We start from the raw sequence: 23684 nt of genomic DNA, 5'->3' as shown, positions 1-23684 counted from the left end.
TCAATACTTACTGTATATACTTGTTTACGTACCTTCATATGATTTATATTCTCTATGTGCTATGGTAAGTGTGTATGAGTTGTCTTTCTATATGCGCAAGTTATCTGCGCTATCTATGTTTATGTACAGTATACACTCAGTGGCCACTTCCTTAGGTATACCTCCCTATTTCCGCATACAGCTCACTCCTCCAGACAGCGAGTCAAGTGGCTGTGACTCAGTATATGAAGCACGCACACAGGGTGGAGAGGCTCAGATACAGTCACTGTTCGACTAAACATTGGGCAAGACGCATCTCAGAACCAGCCGACCTCCTGGGTTTTCTACACTGCAGTGTCTGGAGTTTACCGAGAACGATGCGATAAGCAAAAAACACCCAGTCTTGGTTGACGAGAGAGGTCAGAGGAGAATGGCAGGACCGGCTAAAGTTACTGGGCCACAGATATGCAAGTAACATCTTGGTACAACAGTGATGTGCAGAAGGGCATCTCAGAAGGTACAACCAGTCGAACCTTGAGCTGGTTCCAGGAACATGGCAGTAGGTTATCATCAAATCCAAGAACGCCAAGAAAGATACTTGGCGTGAAGAATGTGCTTCCCAAGTTGTCTTGGAGAGAACGCACTTCTCAAGAACATGAGCACAATTGTGTGTTGAATGTGGAAATAACTTGAACGTTCTATCTAATCTAATCTAATGACAGAGAGGCATCCTTACAGTTTGAGATGGCCCGTGTGCTTGATGTCACGCAATCAACTAAGACACACAGCGGTTCATTTTCCCAGCTGATTCAGTTAGCTTTGTACAATTGACTATCGCGCTGTTCGGATGTGACGCATCATTCTCGCAATGAATCTTGGGGCTTTTCATTCATTCTTGTTGGCCAAGTTGCTATCCAATGCATCCTCGGCTGGCAAGTAAACTTCTGGGATCTTGATTCGTCCTTGGCGCTCCTGAATTGAGCTTATACCGTTAGATATTACGTCAAATGCGTCATGGTGGACCCAAGGACGCATTTTGAGAAAGAACCACTCCACAGTCCTCAGATCTCAACCCAATAGAGACCTTTGGAAGAAGGCGGAACAGGATGTTTGTAACATGAATGTACCGTCAACATGGACCAAGATCCCTGTGGAACGTTTAAGCACCTTGTTGAATCCAGGCCTCAAAGAATTCAGGCTGTTCTGGAGGAAAATGAGGTCTTACATGGTGCAAGCTAACTGTACCTAATAAAGTGGGTACAGGGTGTATGTGTGTGTGTGTGTGTGTGTGTGTGTGCGTGTGCGTGCGTGTCAGAGCAGTAACTCACCAGTTCTTTGAGCTCTCTCTGTCGGTCACAGAGCTGTTCGTACATGCGTAGGCCCACCTGGGTGCTCTCCAGGGTGGAGATGATCTGCAGCTGGGTGTCCTTGTTCTCTATGATGTTGTACTCCAGCATCAGGCACAGGATCTGGACACACACACACACACACACACACACAGTTTACAAATTGCTTCACATAAAAACAGAATAAATAGCACAACATAACATATTAAAATAGGGACCAAAAGAAAAAAAAAAAAGTCCTCACTTTTCCTCAAACAGTTCTCACTCGTGAATTCACAAGTTAAACTGTCACAAGTATTAATAAAGTACAAACACACACACACCTCCACCATTGTCTGGTTTCCACGCAAGGCCAGCAGCATGCAGGGACCCAGCTTGTTCTCAGCCAGAGAGAGGAGAAACTTCTTGGTCTTATAGCAGGAGCCCATTAAGATATGAACCTGGAGAGGAGGAGGGGGAGGAGGAGAGGAGAGGATAGGAGATCAGATCAGATCAGATCAGTCTGATCTTATGGCAATTAGTTGTTGCTAATACTTCTATGCAAAGGAAAGGCATACTGTGACATCTGGAATGGACTGATACTAAATTCCCTGGAACCCCAACAACATATTACTTGGCAATGATTGATAAAGCTTGGCAGTGGGGAACTTTGTTAGTATTTGCACAATTTCCTGGGAAATAAGGGTCACCCTTATTTCACAGGAAGTTGTGCAAATACTGACAAAGCTCCCAACTGCCAAGCTTTATCAATCATGTGTATGGGTGTGTGTGTGTGTGTGTGTGCGTGTGTATACTCACCATACTGGCAAATAGCTCTCCATCGTCATCACAGGCGACGCCTCCTGGACTATAGAGCTGGAACCAGCCGTCTTTACCCGAACGCACACTGAGTAGGCAGGAATGGACCTGGAAAACACACACACACACATACAGCCACACGCAGTATTAAAAGAATGCAACACATCTTTGAAAGATTGTCTCGCTGGTCAATTTACCCATTAAGTGATGAGAACATAGACACCAAAATCATCCATATGTCCGGATTACAGCATTTGCTCTGGTGTTCCACACTTTAGCATAAACTATGCTGAGTGACAGTAGGCTCCATGCTAACACTTTAGCATACACTATGCTGAGTGATAGTAGGCTCCATGCTAACACTTTAGCATACACTATGCTGAGTGATAGTAGGCTCCATGCTAACACTTTAGCATACACTATGCTGAGTGATAGTAGGCTCCATGCTAACACTTTAGCATACACTATGCTGAGTGACAGCAGGCTCCATGCTAACACTTTTGCATACCTTGGAACACGTGGATGATTTTGGTGTCTGTTAATCACAAGACAATCTCCCTAAAAACTTGGTGTATTGCTTTTAGCACATGACCTGCTACAAACAATGTTGAAATAGTGGTAAAACACACACTCACCTCCTGCCTTGGGTCCTCTGCAAACCTCTGAATAACATATTTCAGTTCCCTATTTAGAGAGAGAAACGTTGAGGCATAAATGTCAGGCTGTTTTCAAACTGGAATCCACCTTGGCTTGTAAAGCTTTTTAGTGCTATCACATGAAACAGACGGGCAGCATTCACAGCACACATCTATTGATTGTCTCATAACAGTTAATAGTGAGTTACTTACTTTGTGAATTTGGCATGTGCAAGGGCCCTAGAGAGAGAGAAAGAAAGAAAAATAAGAGATCAGATGGTGAGTTTATGCATGTTTTTATGTAGCCTACTATAGCTGGGAAGCGATGTTTATAGCATATTCAGGTTTTTTCTGGCATCGAGTTGTTTTAGTTTTGTTTTCTCTTTGTGGTTCAGCTTGCAGTAGACCCACTTGTGAACTGACAGATACTGATTATACACTGTGTGCAAATGACACCAGCAGAAAAATGCCTGAAAAGACGACTGCTGAAGAACTATAAATAAGCCCGACAGTTAAAAGCACATCCGGTGGTAGACTGGTGACACAGTACCATGATGAAACCTTAGCTGGGAGGATACAGCAACACGCTCAGTTAAATTACAGAGGGATTGCACGGCTCATTATGCCATTTTGAACACGTGTACGCAAGGAGTGAACATGTGCATTTTCTAGGGATTGTTTGTTAGATTAGATTAGATGAAACTTTAATGATTCCTGTGGGGGAAGTTGGGCCGTCACAGCAGCAAATTAGAAGGATACATCAAAGAACAAGCAGTAAATAAAAATAGAGCAATGGAAAATGGCAACACTTGGACATATTGGACATATTAAGTAGAAAATGTATGATTGAAGAAGTGACAGGATGTGCAAAAAAAAGAAAAGCAACAGAACTTACTGAGACATAAAGGCAAGGGATTTGCACATTATAAAAAAGCCGCAAAATTATGAAAATTATTAAACATTATTCACATTAATGGGTCTATGGGAGGCCATGTTACAGCTACTAATGTAATAAGTGTCCATTACCATAGTAAACCATTAATGCAATAAAAATGTGCAGTTAATAGTGCAATAGTCCTGTTAACGTTACACATTTTCCATTAACAAAATAAAATAAAAGTTCCCTATCATATATATAATATAGTTTTTAAATGTTTTTGTCTCTATATCTGTGCATGTGTGTGTGTGTGTGTGTGTGTGTGTGTGTGCATGCGTATTTGCGTGTGCATTGATGTAAGTCATTATATCCTAAGCTACAGGTGTGACTGGGGAGCGTTGTTGCCTTTCTTAATGACGTCTGAAGCCATCCAATAGGCAACAGTGGCGCAGGTGAACAACAGGTGAGTCCCAGTGTTGTAGGAACAACAAGCCCTCCTTGGGTCGCCGCTAATGAAGCTCTGACTCAGTGAGCCAATTACAAATAAGGCCCGGGGCCGGCTAGACCGTTACAGCGGCCTCCCCGGAGAGAGGAGAGCCCCCCCACCGCTACCCCGGGAGGGATGGCGACTTGACTCGCCCACGTCAGTAGCCGGGCCCTGACGGGACCCTGCTAGAAACATGTCACCCTCCAGAGACGCAGCGCACAACTTGGACAAAACTCAGAGTGGAAGAAAGAGGACAAGGGAGAGAGGGAGGGAGGAGGAGGAGGGGAGAGGGGTGCTGGGTAGGGTTAGACTGATACAGGTTTTTGAGGGCTGATATTGATACCGAGCCACCTGACTGAAGCCACCGATTGCCATAAGAATTTCAAGTTTTCATTGTTTCCCACAGAATTGTATTCTTGTCAGGGTGGAAAAGCCTCTGAAACAGCAGTTAGACCATCATGGGACACTAAAACTCTCCACTGAAACCCAGGATGATACTACTACTACTACTACTACTACTACTACTAATACTACTACTACTACTACTCTGAATGTTATCAAATTGCTACTCAATCTACTTGCGCTCTCTAAAAAAAAAAGAAGAAAAATTCTCTCTCCTTTGCTCTCATTCTTTTTCTTTTCCAAGCATGGTCGTTCTACAAGGGCACTAAGGCCCTGACCTTGCCATTCCTATCTATTGGTTGCTTATAATGTTTGTGATCTAGGTAAAGTAAGTTAAAGTATAAGGAGAGGGAGAGGAGGACAGGAGGACAGGAGGGGGGGGAGATGGGAGCGAAAAGAAGTGTGTGTGTGTGTGTGTGTGTGTGTGTGTACTCACTCTTTGGGGAAGGGAATGGGCTGCAGTAGGCTGGCCAGAGCAGGTCTCCAGTCATCATAGTCAGACCTGAGAGAGAGACAGACAGCGGTTAAAGGAGAAGGACGGAAAATGGAGATGGAGAGAGTTCACATAAAGAGGCGAGTGCAACCTGGATAAATGAGGCCAGAGAACGAAAAGAGAGAGAGAGAGAGAGAGAGAGGTCCCCTAGTTGAAATGTGAGCCGGGCTGAGATGACGCAGAACTAAGGCATTGATTTAACAAGACCTAGAGGAGGCTCGCGTTACTCTCTGTTAAGTAACACTGGCTTTGTTACAGAGGCTACAAACGCACACGCACTATCGCTTTTTAGGTCATCCTGATCGGTTCCCACACAGCCCGGCAATCACTTACACCCCGAAAAAAAGGACACACACACATACACACGTAATCCTGGCTCCACTTTCACATTGTGTAATCATCACCAGCGCTTATCATATTAACTCATTTGGTACCGTTTAACCCGTTGACACTGTTCATAATTTCAGGCATACAAACACCGATATACTGTTACTTCAAAAACTAGGCTATTTCTTGGGTAGTTAAAATGTTACTTAACTTGTTTCGTTGTCAAATTGCTAATAGCTTAGAGTTAAATTTTAGAGTAGTTTTGCCAACACTGCATATGACAAAACACCAACACACAGACCTTTATAACGTAACACAAAGCAACTAGAAGAACTAGTGCGGCTCCGTTAGCTAGCTTTGTCTGGTGCGCATGCTAACGCTTTAGCATACAGGATGTTAAGTAATCGTAGGCGACTAGCATAATCCTAAAAGTGAGAAAATGAGGACTTGTAGCTGCTTTAAAGTTGGCTGGTTAGTTAATGTTAATGACCTGAATCTAACCCTGCCAGACTTATTTAGGGGAGTGATAAAATCGGAATAAAATTTGACTGCAATGACTACCAACAGCAGAAGATTTCTCTTCCCGTGAGACTTTGAGTGTAACTTGTTTTGTTTACACAGCAAGTGAGTGAAGTTAGCCAGACAGCTAACTTTTTTGCGCTGTTGATTCATTATGGACTTCACATATGATCAAGATTGAGATGAATGAAATGAATCTACGGGCCACAGAATAAAAAACAATACCAACTCTGGATTGCTAATAGGCTTATCTGCATACTTTGGATTACGCTAATCGATGTTGTTTCAATTCCTACTAGCCGCCGATAGAAGTCGATAGAAGTCATAGATTACTTAATAGCCCATTAATAGTGCCTTTTCCTAGAGTTCGCATGCCAACTCACAGCATCTTGAGGATGAGGGCGAAGCAGCCCAGCACCCGGTCGGCCTGCGCCGGCAGCTGGATGGACAGAGCGTTGAGCGCCGGGCTGACCAGCAGGCAGTCGATCAGGTTGGGCTCGCTGTCGCCGCCCGCCGGTCCCGCCTTCCGCCTGGCGTTGGCTGAGTTGTTGTTGCGCTCCAGCTCCACCAGGATCTCGCTGGAGTTGACGATGGACGGGGGAGGGGAGAGGGGCAGGGAGGGCGTCGGGGAGGAGATGGGGATGGACGGGGCCGGGCCGGTGGGGGCCGGCGGGGGCGGCTGGGGAGCGCCGGGGTTGGCCGAGAGGGGGAGCAGGGTGGCGGGCGGCGGGGTCGGGGGGTCGGGGCGCAGCAGGCGCAGCGGCATCGGGGGCTTGCGGTCGTTCTGCTGCTGGCAGCCGTTTCTGATCTCCTTCAGGCTGGGGGAGTTGTCCCGACTGGAAGGAGAGAGAGAGAGAGAGAGAGAGAGAGAGAGAGAGAGAGAGAGAGAGAGAGAGAGAGAGAGAGAGAGAGAGAGAAAGAGAAAGAGAAAGAGAAAGAGAGAGAAATTGGGTGAAAAAAGGGATGATGCAATTCCCTAAGGTTGCATATGAAACCCTGAAGCAATGTAGGGACATGACGTATCTATGTACCACAGCAACGTCAATAGGGATTAAAATAGTTTCACTGCAGCGTTGTGACGAAAGTAAGCATCCAGCGGCCTGGTGATGAAGTGAAATGAAAGAATGGAAAGAAAAAGAGAGAGGTGAAGGGATGACGGAGCCGGGAGAGACAGGTACCAGAGCGATGGTTCCCCGGAGGCCAAAGGACTCTTGGAAAATGAAGCTAACAAGAGTTCCTCTCTGGGGGGCGGGGGGCTGAGGAGATGTTGCTAATGAGTTATTATAGCCAATGCTTTGCATCTACAGACATCAAAAGGCCTCTATGGAACAGACATAGCAGCCACTTAAATATAAATTACAGGCCCATTAACTTTCATTTCAATCATTAAAAAGACGTAATCTGTCATTTTTATTTGTTAATGTAGAGCATTTGTAGATTCACTCAATTATTTCTGACAGAAAAAAAAAATCGGAAAAAACTTTTTAAACTTTTGAACCTTGAAGAGAACTCATGTATTCACCGAATTGAAGGTTAATTGTGTCTCTTGATAAAATAGACTAAAATATAAATATAAAATCTGACTAAATGTAAAAATGCAGTGGAAATGGACACTGGTTGCATTCTGAAGCCTGGGGCTGGTTTTGTTGCATGTAATACTATATCTACTTCCTCTTTAATCCTATATCAGCTCTTTCCTGTCTTAAAGGGAAATTCCACAGACTGATGAGACGAGCCAACTGCCAAGCAAACCAGTGACAACATGAAACCTCATATGCGCCTTTAAGACATCCCTTTTATATAATAAATCGTTAATCTGAAATATGACAATAAAGATGACATTCTCTTTCTCTGCACACTCTATAAAAAATGATAGCGGGCTATAAGGACACTGTAAGGTATCCTACTGCTCTGATGGTAATACAGTATCTGATCTGCAAACGGGTTTTCAGGCGACCCATGCAAATACCGGAAAGCTGGATTTATAGTTGACTGAGAAGTCAATCATTGGAAAACAGACCGTGGTTTGGCGCTTTAAACACCTCATACTGTTTCTTCACTAACAGTCCTACAAGATGGGTGAAGTGAGCAATCGCTTGTTTGTCCAGTCAATGGAAAAACGGGCATAGGTCAACAATAGAATGACCCTACCGCCACAACCGCTGAATAAACAGGCTTGAATACATGTTATAACCATGGTGTGAAATGACCAATCTCCAAAAACAATGGCTGGTAGAAAAAAATGTGCGCACCATGAATAGTAAAAATGAAACTGGCCAAAAAGAAGTGGCAAAGGTTCTTCCTTACACCAACAATTTCTCTCCAGACAGAATTTGTGTTTTTTTAGAATTTAAGCAATTGTTGCTTGTGACAAAGAAGTATGTCAGATGCACAATAAAAGGCGGTACCATCCATTCAGACTTAAGTCTACCTAGATTGATCCATTTGAGTTTTGTTTCGATAATACTTTCATGAAAAATCACTGCACACAGCTGTGATATGTCCGATCTCTGGCTACCTCTGGTGATATTAAAGCCGTTCAGACCGATGGCTGAAGGATGAAAGATGACCTAAACAACATGAGTCACATGTCTCTGCGAGTGGAAAAAACAAAAAGGGTAGAATCTGTTGTTCTGCTTGCTAAGTAGTTGAGGTCAAATGTGTAAATAAAGATGACATTAAAATGTTTTATAACTGCAAATGTGTGTCAAGTTTCTTCACGCACCTCTGCCGTTGGACCGCTTCACAATCAACTTTCCACTTGCCAGTACTGTTTTCCTTTTTTTCTACTAGTTTATTTAGATTAATGAAAGAATAAATTATGATAGGCGTCGGCCAATCTGGCAGAGGGCTCAGGGTTGGAGGAAAAAAAACAATGTTTTATCCTGTACAGAGTACAGAAAGCATAGGTAGACCTAACAATAGCTAACAATAAGCTAACAATAAAGCTTACTCTACTGTGAAGGACAAATAGACAACGGCTTTTAGTCATGTTTTACTTTGAATATTTTCTCAGGAATTTAACGTAAAATGAGAGACAAGATGTGCATACGTTGACATTAAATCAAAGTGATGTTGTAACTGGTGATTGTCTGTAGCTTGTCTAGGTTTCCATGAGGCTGACCTTGATGCTTGATAGATCCAAGCTGCTCCAGTTGTACCAGTCAGATGAACAAGATGTCCAGACATGAGTGAAAAGGGAAGTGGAGCAGCAGAAGGAGAGGTGAAAAACTAAGAGGATCAAATGAGAAGGTGGTGGGAGGAGCCAAGGGTTCACCAACTGGATCATGTTCGGGGAAAAAGGTGAGAAGTTGCCGGTTGTGTGTGTGTGTGTGACTGACCTGTTGATGAACTCTTCATAACAGGAGTAAATGGCGGCGAGACACACTGCCACTAGGTTGGGTAGGACCCGTGGGTGAGGGCACTGTCCTGTTGGCCCGTGCATGCTGCAATATACATAAGTGCAAGTTAGCTACCATGGTTACAAACAATCTACTGTGGTGTTCATATTCTATTCCACCACTGAATTTGGCCTGTATGCTTCATAATTTGATAGCGGGGTTAGGTAGTGACATCACCTGTTGTCACCTTCTATAGAGTACAACAGGTGGTGACATCACGTGGCCCCAAAGACCAGCCAATAGCAGATGGCCAGTTCAGTACCCTACTTTGACCATTAGATGTCAGGCTTCACACAGATTTGGGTTTGGGGTTTAGCTGCTCTTTAAAGATATTGTGTATCAGCAGGAAATGTCGTCTATCATCAGCTTCAATCCCCAAAATATCAGTATCAATACTTGATAATATGCGAGTGAAGCCTACTGGCCGAGATCTTCTGGGAAATCAACCGTATGCACGAGTCTAATTTCACACGATGTATCATGTAGTACACTCTCTCACCTGTGGATGAACTTCTTGACGACCTCCATCCCGGCATTGAGCTCGTTGAGGGCCAGGATGTACTCCTGAGTGAAGAGACGCAGTCGAGGGCACTTGCCAAAGTCCTGACGGAAAAGACAAAAGGAAAACAAGGACAAGCGTTAGAAAGAGAACAGAGACTTCAAGAGTGCGCGGAGAGAAGAAGGAAATCCGCAGAGAGAAAAACTAGATGATATGAGATAGTCAGAGAGAAGGGTTAAAGGAAGAGAGAGAAACAGAAAAGATTTTTGACACTAGTGGAGGAGTGGTTCTTCGGTTAAGGTGGTTGTTCTATATACAACCGTAATGACTCAAAGAACCCTATTCTATAGAGCAGTGGTTCTCAACGTGGGGTCCGGGGACCACCAGGGGTCCTTGAGGGGGTTCCAGGGGGTCCCCAGCAAACTGATGAATTGTTAACCTCCACCATTACTTCATTTACAAGAAGTTGACACAATTAGAGAATGTAGAAGAATGACTGTTTTGATCATAGTTTCATTGTTATCTCTCTACCTACAATACAGATAGTCATGAAATTCTAACAATAAAAATATTCTCAGATTTGGGTTTGAGAGAGAAAATCTCATCAAATGGGGGTCCGTGGCCCTAATGTGGACTAAATTAGGGGTGCTTGATATGAAAAAGGTTGAGAATCACTGCTATAGAGAACCTTTCTAAAATGGTGCAAGCCTAAAGAACCATTTTCTGGTACTATATAGAACCCTTTTTGTTAAGAGAATATGGATTCTTGAAAAATTTACATTATTTTTGGTCGGTAAGAAGTATTCTTATATCTGTAATGACTGTCTCACCATGTTATGTTTGAGGATTCTCTGGACCACAGGAGTGAACACTTCAATCACGACCATCGACCGCGGCCGCTCCCGACAGTGCTGCAGAACAAATGCACAAACACGGTCAACCGGAAGCACTTTGCATCACTTAAATCCATCTGGGTTGTATTACGTCTAACTGAACTTCCAACGCAAACTACACCGTGTCACATTTGGGGACATGTTTACGCATTTCGTGCATTTGTAACACGAAAGAGGAAATGTAATAGACCAGCTGGGATTCAAACCCTTCTAATCATGATGTGTTATGTCCACTGATTGGCTGAGCCAGCAGGATGCCACCCTTCCCATCATTTACATACATATTCCTCTACATATTCTAACACTAGCACCTGCTTTACTGGCCTCATTGTTGGCCTATTTGTTGCGAACGTCATCCGCTAAAAAAACATGCAGTCTACGTTTTGAAAGCTGCGACACACGTGATCTCACCTTGCAGAAGAACTCGCACAGGTCAGGTGGTGGGTGGTTGTTTTCCAAGAGAGGAGCAATGGCCTAAGGAAACGCACGCACACACACACATACACAGAGAGACACGGCTCAATACAACTATTTTCCATATCCTATCTTTTATTTACCGTGGCTCTGTGCCAGCTGTAGAGATGGAGGGGCTGGGCTGGGCTGTCAGTTGTAAAGCCTTGTAAAAACACCCTACGGGTGAGCTACACAAACATCACAATCTCGCTCTGCATTCAGCTCTACTGTTTTTCCCCAGATACCGCCATATGGGCGATGACTGCCACAATCAAAAGCGTTCACAAATGCTAATAAAGAAACATAACGCTGACAAAGACGTGGAAAGAATCAACGTTTTCCTTCAGTTTAGAGAGGGAAACGGCAAGAGGGCTCGTTTATTTAGCTGCTATGAAACTTTTAGCAACAGGTATAGGTAGACTGGTTCCAGGTTGTCACTCATTAACCTCAGCCTATCAACAAATGCCGATTTATAGTGGGGGAAGTGAAGTGCACACTCACCACAATGATGTTCTCATGGTCCTGAGTGCTGAGGTTGGTGTTCTGTGGGGAAGAACAACAAGAAAAAAGAGGTAAGGGAAGAGCAAAGAGGATAGTGCTTAGTGCTCTGTGTGTGTGTGTGTGTGTGTGTGTGTGCCTACCTCAGCCAGCAGGGTGGAGATGATGTGCAGCGGAGCCTGGTGGATGGACTCGTCTTGCAGCGGCGAGGTCAGAGCCATGTCCACCAGCGCTCGGATCTCCTTCAGCACCACGTCCCAGCGGCTCGGGTTGTTCAGGACCTTGCGGTACTTATAGATCTTTTTCTGTGGGGAACGCAACACAACGCAACACGTTCACTGATGACGCTCATGTTACTTAACCAATAACTGTTAATACAATGGCCCGCACCAACGGAAAACCTGTTCATAGCTGCTCCCTGCATCGTTTTGGTGAAATCAGGACCTAAATATCTTCCTGACATCAGTTCAAAATGGTTTCCAAAGCTGTTTTAATATGAATTTTTACCCTGCCATAATATCATATTGTGAAAATGAAGCTGAACTTGGTCACCATCAAATGCTCGCTGGGTACGCATTAAAAGACCTGATGTTTGTGAAGAATCGGAGCTGTTTAATCTCTACCTTCTCACTATTTTGACTGTTTACACATAAGAAATGCTTTCTACACAACGTTTGATTATTGCTTGGCAAATGGGGACCAAGGTGAGAAAAATTGTTGTTTACATTCTAGCAAGCCAGTGCCATCGCTAGAAAGATTTGTGGCTCAGAAATAAACGTAATTCTGCACAGTCACACTTTGTTGTCATTGAACTTTTATTTATTACATCGTATCGTGGTCGCATTGAATTGTGAACCATGTATCACATATCGAATCGCATCGTGAGATAAGCATATCGTCCCATCCCCTAATATCTAGGTATCAAGTAGCTACTCCGATTGGGTGTTTTTGCATGAACAATATGAATTAATAGTGAAACCAGTCTAGGACAAAATCACCTTTATCCAGTTATAACACTGGATAAAGTGAATAAACAAAAGGGACTCACCACTGCGGTGATATTCACTTTCTTTGCGGGACTTTAACTCGCTTGGATGCTTAGCGGTCTCCGATAGGGCCGATGACACAAATCAATTAATAGTTAAAGACAGACGGTAACCTTACCTTCCACTGCAGGGAGTGAAACCACTGGTCCCTCAGGTAGCTGTTCGCAGCCTGTAGCAACACACACAAACACAGACACAGACACATATGGACAGTTAGGTACACAAGATCTGAGGTAGCAGAAAGCGAACCCATACACACAGGCAGGCAGTTCCCTTTCTCTTTGCTAGTGGCCAATGTGTCAACTTCAAATTTGAATGAGACAAAGGATTTTGGCACCTGCCACGTTCAAATGCGAGCCGCTTTATCGTGCCAAAAATTACCTTTGTCTTAAAAACAAAGAGCCAGGACCAGACTGAAGTCCATGAAGTAATGCCGCTACTCCTATTATCTGCTTTCTGTATGTTTGCCTTTTTTGACTACCTGTCCTAATATTTGTTAACAGTAATATAATTGATCGCCAACAAAACAAAGTGTAATAACTTTAATGCCAGACCAGGCTAGGTGTGGTCCGATGGTGTATTTAGGGCAAGAAATGGTGCATGTTATGGACCGGTTGAAGGAACAGTGCGTCCGGTACAGTACAGTATGTACTGTTTTGAATTAGATAGGAGGTACAAAATCTGGAGCAAAGTTTTTTTTTTTTTTCATGTGCTACCCTGAAGGGGTTTCAACTGTTTTAGGTCAGTTATTTTCCAAGAGATTGAAATTAGGTGAGGATATACTCAATTTCAGAAGGCTCTCATCATTCTAGTTTATATGCAGCACAATAAAAAGAAGAAACTCAAAAGGTATTGTGATATGGTACTGTATGACGTAGTTACGCTGCAATGAGTATTTAAATACATTACATGGAATGGCTGTGGATCAACTGGAAATCCACAGATACTTCTGACTCAGCTGTTGCTCTCCACAAGTGCGGTTATTGAAATGTGTCACATTTATAAATCGCTTACTTTTGCGAGATCAGCCATGGATTTGCATTAGAAATTACAGACGTGTGAAATGATAACTGAATTTTGAGTCGTTAAAAAGTGATGCACCGTATCAGAAGGAAATTCAGGAACGATGACACAATGATGACACACTCATCAAAATGATGCCTCACATGCACTCACAAAAAACATGCAAGTAATATACAAAAAACAAAACAAAAACATACAAAAAACATGCAAACATGCAAAAAACTCACAAGAAACATGCACTCACAAAAATGATTCCTGTGAAATTACAGCAAATGAGGTGATAAACTCTGACCACAATCATGTTTAATCACTGCTTCTTGGTTTTTTATTGCCACCTCATCTACTGTGAAACTAGTTGGTGCCGTTGAGCAACTGGCTACCATAAGGCAATGTGTTGGCTCATTAGAGTTTTCGAAACATTTCTTGGAGTCAGAGCTGCTCTGGAGGCAGAAAGACTCTCATTGGTTGAGTTAAACCTTAATGGGCGGAGCCAAAGAACCCCAGTTTTTCGAGCTAAGTAATGTTAGACTGAAGCCCAGTGAAAAAGACAAGAGGCAAGAGAGGAGGAAGCTAATAATGTGAAGCCTAGCTAGCTGACCTTCCAATTTCAAACTAGCCACGTTAGCCTATAGCTATCTCGGTAAGCTAGTTAGCTAGCTGCTGACCTTCCAACACCATGAATGTCATGGTCATGAATGAAAGAAAAAAAGGAGTCTTTGCATTTATATTTTTTATTACTGTTTTGACCAGAGTTCCTTCTTTGCCGTTCACGTTTGCCAGTTAGCTAACTTGAAGTTAGTTAGCTAACTTCCGAATAACTGTGGTTCTTTGGCTCCGCCCACTGAGGTTTAACTCAACCAATGAGATTATTTCTACCTCCAGAGCAGCTCTGCCTCCGAGAAATGTTTGTAAGACTAAAACTATCATCTGCAATCTCTTGTGCTCTTCTACTCACATAACTCCTGCCAATATTTCCCTTTTTCCGGAGCTCACATTATGAACCATGCTCTCTGTTTTCTCATTTCTTGGGGTTTTTAAAATTGAGCGTCCCTCGTCCAGATATTGACTCTGACTCTTAAATCTCTGAAACCAAAGCATCCACTCTTTGGTCTTTTCAGGTTGACTTTCAATCCCTACATGTTACCCTCTGCCATGCAGAGATTTTCATGACATTTGATTCGTTTTCTCACTTTCCATGTGCTTTCCATGACTGGAACACTACACCAGGTTTTCCCATTTTCCAGGACATGTGCAGGATCCCTGACTGATCTTGGCTTGTGGATAGGAACCAGCGGAGCTTTTCCCCAACGCACAAACTGAATCCATCTGGCAGCACTCCAGACAGCAGAGAGCAGGCATAAGCAAACATAACTGAGGAGGTGGGTATACACTGTTGACCCCCCAGCACCCATTAGGGTTGAATTGTGTATCAAAGGTAATTCGGCTAATGGGTGACTGTACCGAATGTGCTTGTTGAATGGCGCTGGTTAATGTGGAAATGACTCTTTTTCCCGGGAATTCAGAGCAGCGTCCCCCCCAGTTCAGCAAGTAAAACGTGTATAGCGTCCAGTACCAAGCCTAGCCAGGCAAGAATAGGTTCTGGCACTGTGTTAACTGGGTATGGTATTGGGTTTGGCAAGGTGTGAGAGTCATCAAACCATATAGTCTAAGTGAGTCCAATTTTGACCAATTTAGACCAATATCGGCCCCATACATCAGTCTAATCCTAGCGGGTAAATAACCATCATTTTTTTTTAGGACCGTTCTATACATTTGACGAGTGAAACAGGGAAAAGGTGTGGTGAGTTCTTGGATCTGTCCGGTTCCTGGCCTCATTGCTAGTGCTGTAAGTGGAATGTGTTGAGTAGTACCTGCAGCAGGACGGTGCCACCGGGGAAGCTGAGCTGGACGCAGTACTTAGGAGCGTTGTCCCATGAAAGGAGCTGCAGGTCCTCTATGGTGCTGTAGGACAATGATGTCTCCATGTAACCGGTGGGCTGGAGAGAAGAGAGAGAGAGAGGGAGGCCAAGAGGATATTACTCTCCCATTGCCTAACATTTACAGTACACAGAGTATATTTAAACAAGAGCCGTAGGAGAAAACAGCATTTATTTTCACTGGCAGCCAGCTGGAAAGACAAAAAGAAACATATCCTGAGCCAACCTGCCCTGGGCAAACAGAGGGTCAAATAAAATCTCCAAATACATCAGAATAGCAAACGGCATTATACATTATACAGTACATGGAAGTTTCTTTATCAGCCGTGGTGATGTTTGATGTAGTCATGAAGTAAATAGTCATTGGATGCTGAAACAAAGTGGAAAATCTATTTAGCAATAGCCATTAATCACACAAATACACAAACACCGGCAACAAAGTCATTGTTCATGTACCTCGGAGCCAACACACACACACACACACACACACACACACACACACACACACAAAACACACCAGTCTCACCAATGTGAGAGCTGGAAGCAGATGAGGCTGAGTAACAGGCCTCGACCTGTTTGGTGGACTCAAACCGATTACAGAAACACTGACAAATTGCCACAAGTTTCCGGACTGCGCAACAGAAGACTCTAGAGAGCAAAACCAAAAAATACACGAACAAATAAATAAAAAAAAATAACGAGGCCGAGTGAAAGCCACAAGGCAGCCAAGCCCTGTGTATCTTCTAACCGCCAGGAGGTTTGAAGAGAGATGTTTTCCTCCACAATGCGTCTGTAACAAGACACATGTCCGTCAGTAACGCAGCAAATGCATCACCGGTCCGTTTCCCAGGCATTAGCGTCATCGCACTACTTAGTACCAATTATTGTTGATGTGAGATTAACTGTATATCTACACAAATGGGCCTCGCGGACGTCATCCGCAGTGGCTTTGCTGCCCCCTAATTAGGCAGCATTACTTTCTGGCATACATCAGTATTTTTTCTTTTTCTTTTTACTTTTCCTTTTCTTTTTTTGACTCCGCTTTTATTTAGAAAAGCTCGGGATACTCAGTGAGACCGCAGCATGCACTGGCTGCTGGTAAAGACTTTGAAAGCGACATGAATAGAGGAGGAAAGTAAATGTTCTCTGCGGCGGACTTGGAGGGTACAACATTTTCAGTGGGACGTACTGGGACGCACTTAAGTTCTTAGAAAGCACACTGACAATAGTAATAGAGTCACAATGTCCAGAGCAAACTGACTGACTTATTGCTCCGATCTTGAATTCTCGAACGACGACGTTATGGAAAATCTTTTATAGCGCCTTACCTTGTGTTCTGTTTTAATGCATCAATGGATAAACATGTATTTCAAAATGTAATGAACAACTCTCAATAGTGAGAGAGTAGAGTGACATAAACAGCAGAGATAATACGTGATATTCTAATAGTGTAAACAACTACGCATCAGGCACTTCCGGGTTCTTTGTGACCGCTAACTTGAAAACAGCAAATCTACACTGTAGCAAAATGACCAAATAAATATGTTGTGTTTGGGAATGCAGACAGAGGTTTTTCGAGGGGGAACGGATTGGGGTTCTTTTGGTTTCCATTAGGAAAGTCGGAGCAGGCAAAAAAACAGAGAGAGGACTGGGTGAAGACATGAAAGTGAGAAGAAGACCCATAAAGTGCTGCTGCTGTTCTGATAAGTTTGCTGAAGACGCAGATTCACGTTGGAATTGGGAAAGACTGGCAGCTATCAAATAATAACTGTTTATGGAAGACACTGTGTCACAAGTAAGTAGATAATTATTTTTCACATAGATTTTGTAGCTAACTGCAACTTAGCTACATCTACTTTAGTCATTCTATCGGTGTTAACTTAGCAAGCTAGCATGAACCTTTTTGTGCCATGTTAGTTAAGTTAGCTACGACTCACTTTAGCTACCATGTTACCTGAATGCCACCTAACCTAACTTATATTGCTGACTAAACGTATTAATATTTAGCCATCCACACAGGTTAGATTAAGTGCCATTGAGTGTACACGGTAGCTAACGTGAGTCATCAGACCCTTTGGAAACCTTATCACATACACAACATTTTTTGCTCCAGTATAGACTTGCAGCGGTTTCAAGTTAGTGGTCAACAAGGCAATTTTTATGTGTGTGTGTGTTTTCTGAGCTGCTTTGTATGACTGACTTCTGCCTGACTTCTGCTACTCTACCTCTGGTATGCTTTGTTGTTAATTCACAAGCCACGAAATAAATAGAAACCTTACCAAAAGTGTGGTTTTTGGATACATGTTGATTTTCATATGTTAACATTTGTTTTGACGTTGTATTACATGTGAACTTTTCAATTCATAGGTGACAAGTGTTTTCTCCCCACATTTGAACATTTTTCTGCGTATTCACCTGTTATTACATATGGTAATATTTGTTTTCACATGTGAAAACTTCATTTCACATGCAAAGAGAAAAATTTTTCACATAGAAAATGGGCAATTTTTATGTTCACATATAAAAAAAACGTGTCCAAAAAGCACATGTGCTTTGAATTCACATGCAGGTTTTCACGTGTTTTTTTTCACTCTGCTGCGTTACCACAAAGCAGGTTGTCAGATCTCATGAGAGAAACAAGCAACCAGACTGCCAAAGAAAGCCAAAATAGCGAACCGCATTTCCTTCTTTTAAACACACTTGAACATTGAGGATATTTGTCGCTGATTGCATCGCTTAAAAGGAGGTTTAAAAAGTGGGGGAGGCAGAATCAAACATTTCAACAAGTGATGGGGACATGTACCCAGTGTAAATGACTTCTATGAGTATCCAACATGAAGCTACAAAATGTCTACAGGTTTAGTCGTCTCTCTACAACAGGAAGGAAACCACAGGCTGTCATGTTATCACTGCCATCTCCCTCTACTGTCCATATTCAGTCTTCTCCGATTATTATCATGATTTTTATTGCTTATTTTGAACCCGAAGACTGAAGTCCGATTTAAATGGCAGTTAAATGGGGGGATTCACTTAGGTTGAAGTATGAAATATGAACGTCAAGCTCCGGCCTCTGTCTCCCTGCAACAAGGCCCACCACAGGCTGTTCTGTTACTGTGGCACACTGTCTCCACTCTCCTCCTCCTTCTTCTCTTCCTTCTTCGTCTTCTTCTTCTTCTTCTGCTTCCAGACGGGCAAAAAAACAAGCCTCCCCTCCGCCGCGGCCATGGCTCCGCTCGAGACAAACACATCTAAGTACTTACATGTAAGCGGCGAAATCCCTGTTTCTGCAACCCCCCCCCCATCCCTCCATCCCCTCCCTCCCTCCCCTAGCAGAGAGGTTGTTCTCTTTATTTGCATCCATCTCACTCTCTATAGAACAAACAGGCAGTTCCCTCCCGCGCGCCCGCCCTCCCCCCGCTGCTGAAGAACAAACACGCTATTCCTTTTATTTACACCTCCCTCTGTGGCTGCTCTCTCTCTCTCTATCTCTCTCTCTCTGTCTCTCTACACAGCACAAGGACAGGACACAAACCCCCGTTGTGAAATCGCACACACATACAGGATTTTCATTACAGACGACGCTCCACGGCAAATATTGGTTCTGGGCGAGATGCGTCTCATTTCCTTGGAAGAGCAGTCGTCATCCTCTGTTCTCATCGCTGTTTGCTGCCAAACGGTGTTTTTTGGGGGGGCTCAGGTGTGCGCGTGCGTGCATGCGCAAAAAAATAACAAGGCGACATGCGAAATTAAAAGGCCGCGAAATGAAATTCTCCGGTAAAGGCGGAGATAAATGTGTTTTGTTTTTTTCCGAACAGGCAGAGCGAACAGGAGAGAACGCAGGCAAACAGAGAAGGGCTTCAATTTTCTGATAACCAACATGGGTTACCATAGATACTCCATCCTGCACATGAGCGTGCAGTGATTGCTTCCATCTACCTCCCTCTCTCTCTCTCTGTCTTTTGTCCTCTCTCTGTCTGTCTGTCTTTCTTTTCTACTCTCGCTCGTGTCTCTTTCCGTTCGGCTTTTCTTCCTGGAGGAGGGTTGGAGGAGGCTACGGCTCCTCTCGTCTCCTCGCCTCTGCGTTGCCATAGAAACAAGAGGATGGGATGGAGACGTATGTGTGTGTTTTTTGTTGTTTCCAGGGAGAAGCAGATAGAGATGTGCAGAAAGAAAGAAAGGAATGAAAGACAGTATATTGCTGATTTCGGGTGCGACAGCGCGGCTTGTGCGGCTTTAAAGATGTTCAATGTACCGACGCTGATCGTGTCACATCACTGCTCAGGAGACAATATTAATGACGGAACGCCTCAGCTTCAGAGCAACATGAACAACTCTTTTGTTTTTATCTGGATGGACTTGCATTCTGAATTTTCTCAACCCATAGAGAAGCCTGGAATCCTTCAAATGAAGTTAAAATATGAAAATGGGAAAGGGATTTTGGAGATTATGAGGTTTTCACATGACAAGATCATGCATCATTCTAATCAAGTATTCATCAGTTCAGTATTGAGCAAACTATTATTTATATACAACTTCCAGATTGCATGGAAGGTTAACCAAAAGAAAGGTGTAAATGAATAATCACATGCTTTTTGCAATGTAAAGGAGTGAGCTAGCTAATTAGAGCAGAGATCCAACAGAAACATCTAGTGAAGAGGTAATATATCACCATGCTAAATGCTGAAATAATACTTTTTTTGGCTTGAGAACAAGGTTTTTTAGCCTTCATGGCTGAAATGTGTCGCAACACCGGTCGCTCTCTCTTAGTAGCGTCCTCCATCAAAACAGTACGGTAAACAGAAAGTGAGTTTTGAAAGCCAGAAATCTCAGAACCTGGCTAAGTAATCAGTGAGTCACTGGTAATGATCAACAACCCTATCAATCCCTGCAGATGTATGATGCTTATTGCCCCTTTAATGAGTCAAAGCAGGAAACGCATCGACGGTCTGAGAAAGAAAGACAGAAACAGAAGCAGGCTGAGAGACAAAGAGAGAGGAAGAGGAAACTGCTGAGTGATTCAGTATAGACTGCAATGGAGTCCAGTAGTGGAAGCAGCAGGTTTGAGGAAGGAGAGATGTGTCCAGGTGTTTTGTTCGAGAGCTCCTGCATGCAGGGTTAGCAGACTGAAAAGGTCAAGCAGCCATTTTAAACTTCAATACACTACAGGTTGCTATAGTGCATAGTTCATTTTATGGAATAAGCGTCACTTCGCTAAAATCTAAGCTATCTAAGCATCTAATATCACTTGTCACCAAAACTTCCAAACCCGCTTATATCCACTAAATGTCTTGGGAGCGATGATGACTCAGAAGATATTATTATTTGGTCAGTGTGACAGATGATTAGAATCAGCTTAGAAGGAACTTTGGCCCTGAATGCTCCAGTGATGGGAATATTTTTGGATATGGCTTATAAATAGATTTCTGGGGATTATGGCTTGATCTTTTCTCTCAAATATCAAGATAAAAACTACAAGATCACATTTGGACTTACTTAGGCTGAGGTATGGAGAGTGCAACGCCATAAAATATGGAACACAGTGGGCTATTGCATGCTTTTCAACACATAGGCCTCCTTGCATATCTATTTACCCAAACCAAGCAAGGCTGAGACGTAATAGATACTATACGCTAATAATGTTCACGGACAAAAGCGGTGATAACCGAAAAGCCACTGCGCAAGCCAGATAGCACGCGGATAGGAGGTCGTCTGAGTGGACATTTCATCCCGTTCCCGTCGTCACGCAAACATTATCATTTCGCATTCTGTATCTCCCCCCCCCCCCGTTCCATATTTACCAATAATCGCCCGACAAATCGCCCGGTTCCCAAACAAAAGAACATTCACTGCTGACCCAGATTTGAAGGTTGGCCGAGGTGACGTGATAACGCTGCGTTTGAAAGACCCGAGCTGTGACGGACTAGCGGATTCATCACGGACCAACGTAAACACGCCGCACGCTGGGTTTAGTGTTTCAGGAACTCGTGCGAACCCGCCGGACTGATCTGTGACGTTGCCCGGGCTTAACATAACAAAACCGTGTTGTTAAAGTCACTTCCCTGAATGATAAGGGGCTGTACTTCTCCTCTTGTTGAGGAGGAACCATACTGCTGGTCATAAACTTGCATAAAGAGAACCACACTGGTATGACCTACAGTACACTATCAACAGAAGAATAGAGAGAATTTTTTTGAAAGGTGCTCTTTGGTTTGTTACTTTCAGTGAAGAAGAAGCAGTTCCAAGGCACTCTTCAAGCAAAAATTAAAAAGCGTGCGTTTCATGGCTGTTTTGGCCTTCATTATGAAGTAGCACAACAAACTGCATGAAGAACCAGATGATGTTTAGGGGAAAGGCCATTTCAAAATGTATATCAATAAGTCACATGTCCAGAAAACAATGCAATGTGTATACCACACTGAAAAAATTGCTTGGTACAATACAGAATACAGAAAGGCAGGCAAAACCAGGAAACACAATACACCATATAGTAGCACAACACCATAAAAACAAGGACCCAATCAGTTCATCACCAGTTTAAGAAGAATTATAAAAAATGAGGGGGGAAATCCACCTCCTTGTTAAATCCCTCTAGCTGGTTGCCTTAGGTTTTTGGATCCAATAGCTTTCACATTGGTTAAGTTTTTTCCCTCAGTTTCCCTTCCTAATAGGAGGATGACTGCGATCAATACTGTTGGCTTGAAGGGTTGAAAGGTTGAGTACAGCAGGCCTTTGATTAAATCAAACAGAAGGCCTTGGATTGTGGACCAAGGGGAAATGCTGAGCGAGTGTTAACAGTGACAACAAAAGCAACAGCAACCACAAAAGCAACGACAGTAGCGACAACTACTGCAACAACAGAACAGCGACAACAAAAACTACAACAACAAACACAAGAACGACAAACAACAACCACAGAAACAACAAAAACACTAAAAACAAGATCAGCAACAACACAAACTACAACACAATAACAACGTGAGAAGCAGCAGCAGCAGCAGCAGCAACAGCTTAGACCAAAACTAATTTCCTGCCAGCCCAGTCCACTACTTACAGAGTAAAGTGGGAGTGTAATTGCATTAAAATTTACAGTACTTCTACAGTTAGAGCCAAATATAAACTTATATGCAAACAAAACTATAAATCACATTGTTGAACAACCGCGGATGTCAGGGTTCTGATTGTCAAGGAGGGTTATGAGACCATAAATTGTGATGGTATGGGCCTTGGTTGTATTGTAATAGAAGTATTCTGTCACATAGAACATAACACATGCACAAACACACACACACACACATTCAGTCATATATCAGAGAGTGAATCAATGTAGTGAACCCAGTTGTCCAACAAACATCTTTCCACCACCCAGTTCTAGAAATAGAAATGTCACCACAGACCAGGACTGAGCCATCAAATCATCGCTCTGCTTATGAATATAAGCAAAAGAAAAACTTTATTCGTTTAGCTTACAGCACCACAAACTGAATCTGCACCTCTTGTGACTGGCCAGATATGCAAAAACAGGGTTGCGTAGGCCCTAGAAAACATCCAACAAAATCCAAGGGGAGCTCACACTGCCAAACGGAAGACAAGAACTTGTAAAAAATGCAAAGTCACCGAGGAGCAGCTCGAGAATATGTTGCACTCCTCCACTTGAGCGCATCGTGTCATTTTATTGGCCCAGGGAACTTTGCATTTTACCGCTTCAGTTGGACATTTGAGTGTGAGCGCATTTGCATCGAGTCTTCACGTTCTAAAACAAACCAAAGAGATAAATACATCTGTTACATAAAACAGCTCAACACGCAATGTCTGAGACTGAGTTGGTACTTGACTACAGTGTTGGGAATAACGCGTTACAAAGTAATTACTGTAATTCCACTACTTTTGGCAGTAACTAGTAATGTAACTAATTACTTTTTCAAATGAAATAGCACAATTACAATTACTGAAATGTAAATGGTCTTGTTACTCGTTACTGCATGTCCGGTTTATGATCATCCGACTTTACGGTGGCGCAAGTGACTCAAAAGCCTACCAACCTCCCTGGCGACTTTATTTCTCAAAAGCGACT

At 43.2% G+C, this 23684-nt stretch overlaps 1 protein-coding gene across 1 annotated transcript in view; it reads right to left on the bottom strand.

Moving 5' to 3' along the window:
- cmip (c-Maf inducing protein) overlaps window positions 1-23684 on the bottom strand; it is a 41845-nt gene that overhangs the window by 7360 nt on the left and 10801 nt on the right. The window contains exons 2-16 of the mRNA XM_078283235.1: window positions 15548-15673; window positions 12772-12822; window positions 11751-11912; window positions 11611-11652; window positions 11068-11130; window positions 10594-10674; window positions 9764-9867; window positions 9205-9309; window positions 6247-6699; window positions 4961-5026; window positions 2972-2998; window positions 2759-2807; window positions 2124-2231; window positions 1649-1765; window positions 1308-1448 (exon numbers count right to left, since the gene is read on the bottom strand). Coding sequence (XP_078139361.1) covers window positions 1308-1448; window positions 1649-1765; window positions 2124-2231; window positions 2759-2807; window positions 2972-2998; window positions 4961-5026; window positions 6247-6699; window positions 9205-9309; window positions 9764-9867; window positions 10594-10674; window positions 11068-11130; window positions 11611-11652; window positions 11751-11912; window positions 12772-12822; window positions 15548-15673 — 1695 coding nt within the window. The remainder of the gene's footprint in view (window positions 1-1307; window positions 1449-1648; window positions 1766-2123; window positions 2232-2758; window positions 2808-2971; window positions 2999-4960; window positions 5027-6246; window positions 6700-9204; window positions 9310-9763; window positions 9868-10593; window positions 10675-11067; window positions 11131-11610; window positions 11653-11750; window positions 11913-12771; window positions 12823-15547; window positions 15674-23684) is intronic.

The sequence above is a fragment of the Centroberyx gerrardi genome, chromosome 4 (genome assembly GCF_048128805.1).
Source record: "Centroberyx gerrardi isolate f3 chromosome 4, fCenGer3.hap1.cur.20231027, whole genome shotgun sequence".
In the NCBI taxonomy this organism is placed as follows: Eukaryota; Metazoa; Chordata; class Actinopteri; order Beryciformes; family Berycidae; genus Centroberyx; species Centroberyx gerrardi.
The sequence above is the reverse complement of the archived record's forward strand: the minus strand, read 5'-3'. Positions and strand labels throughout refer to the sequence as shown.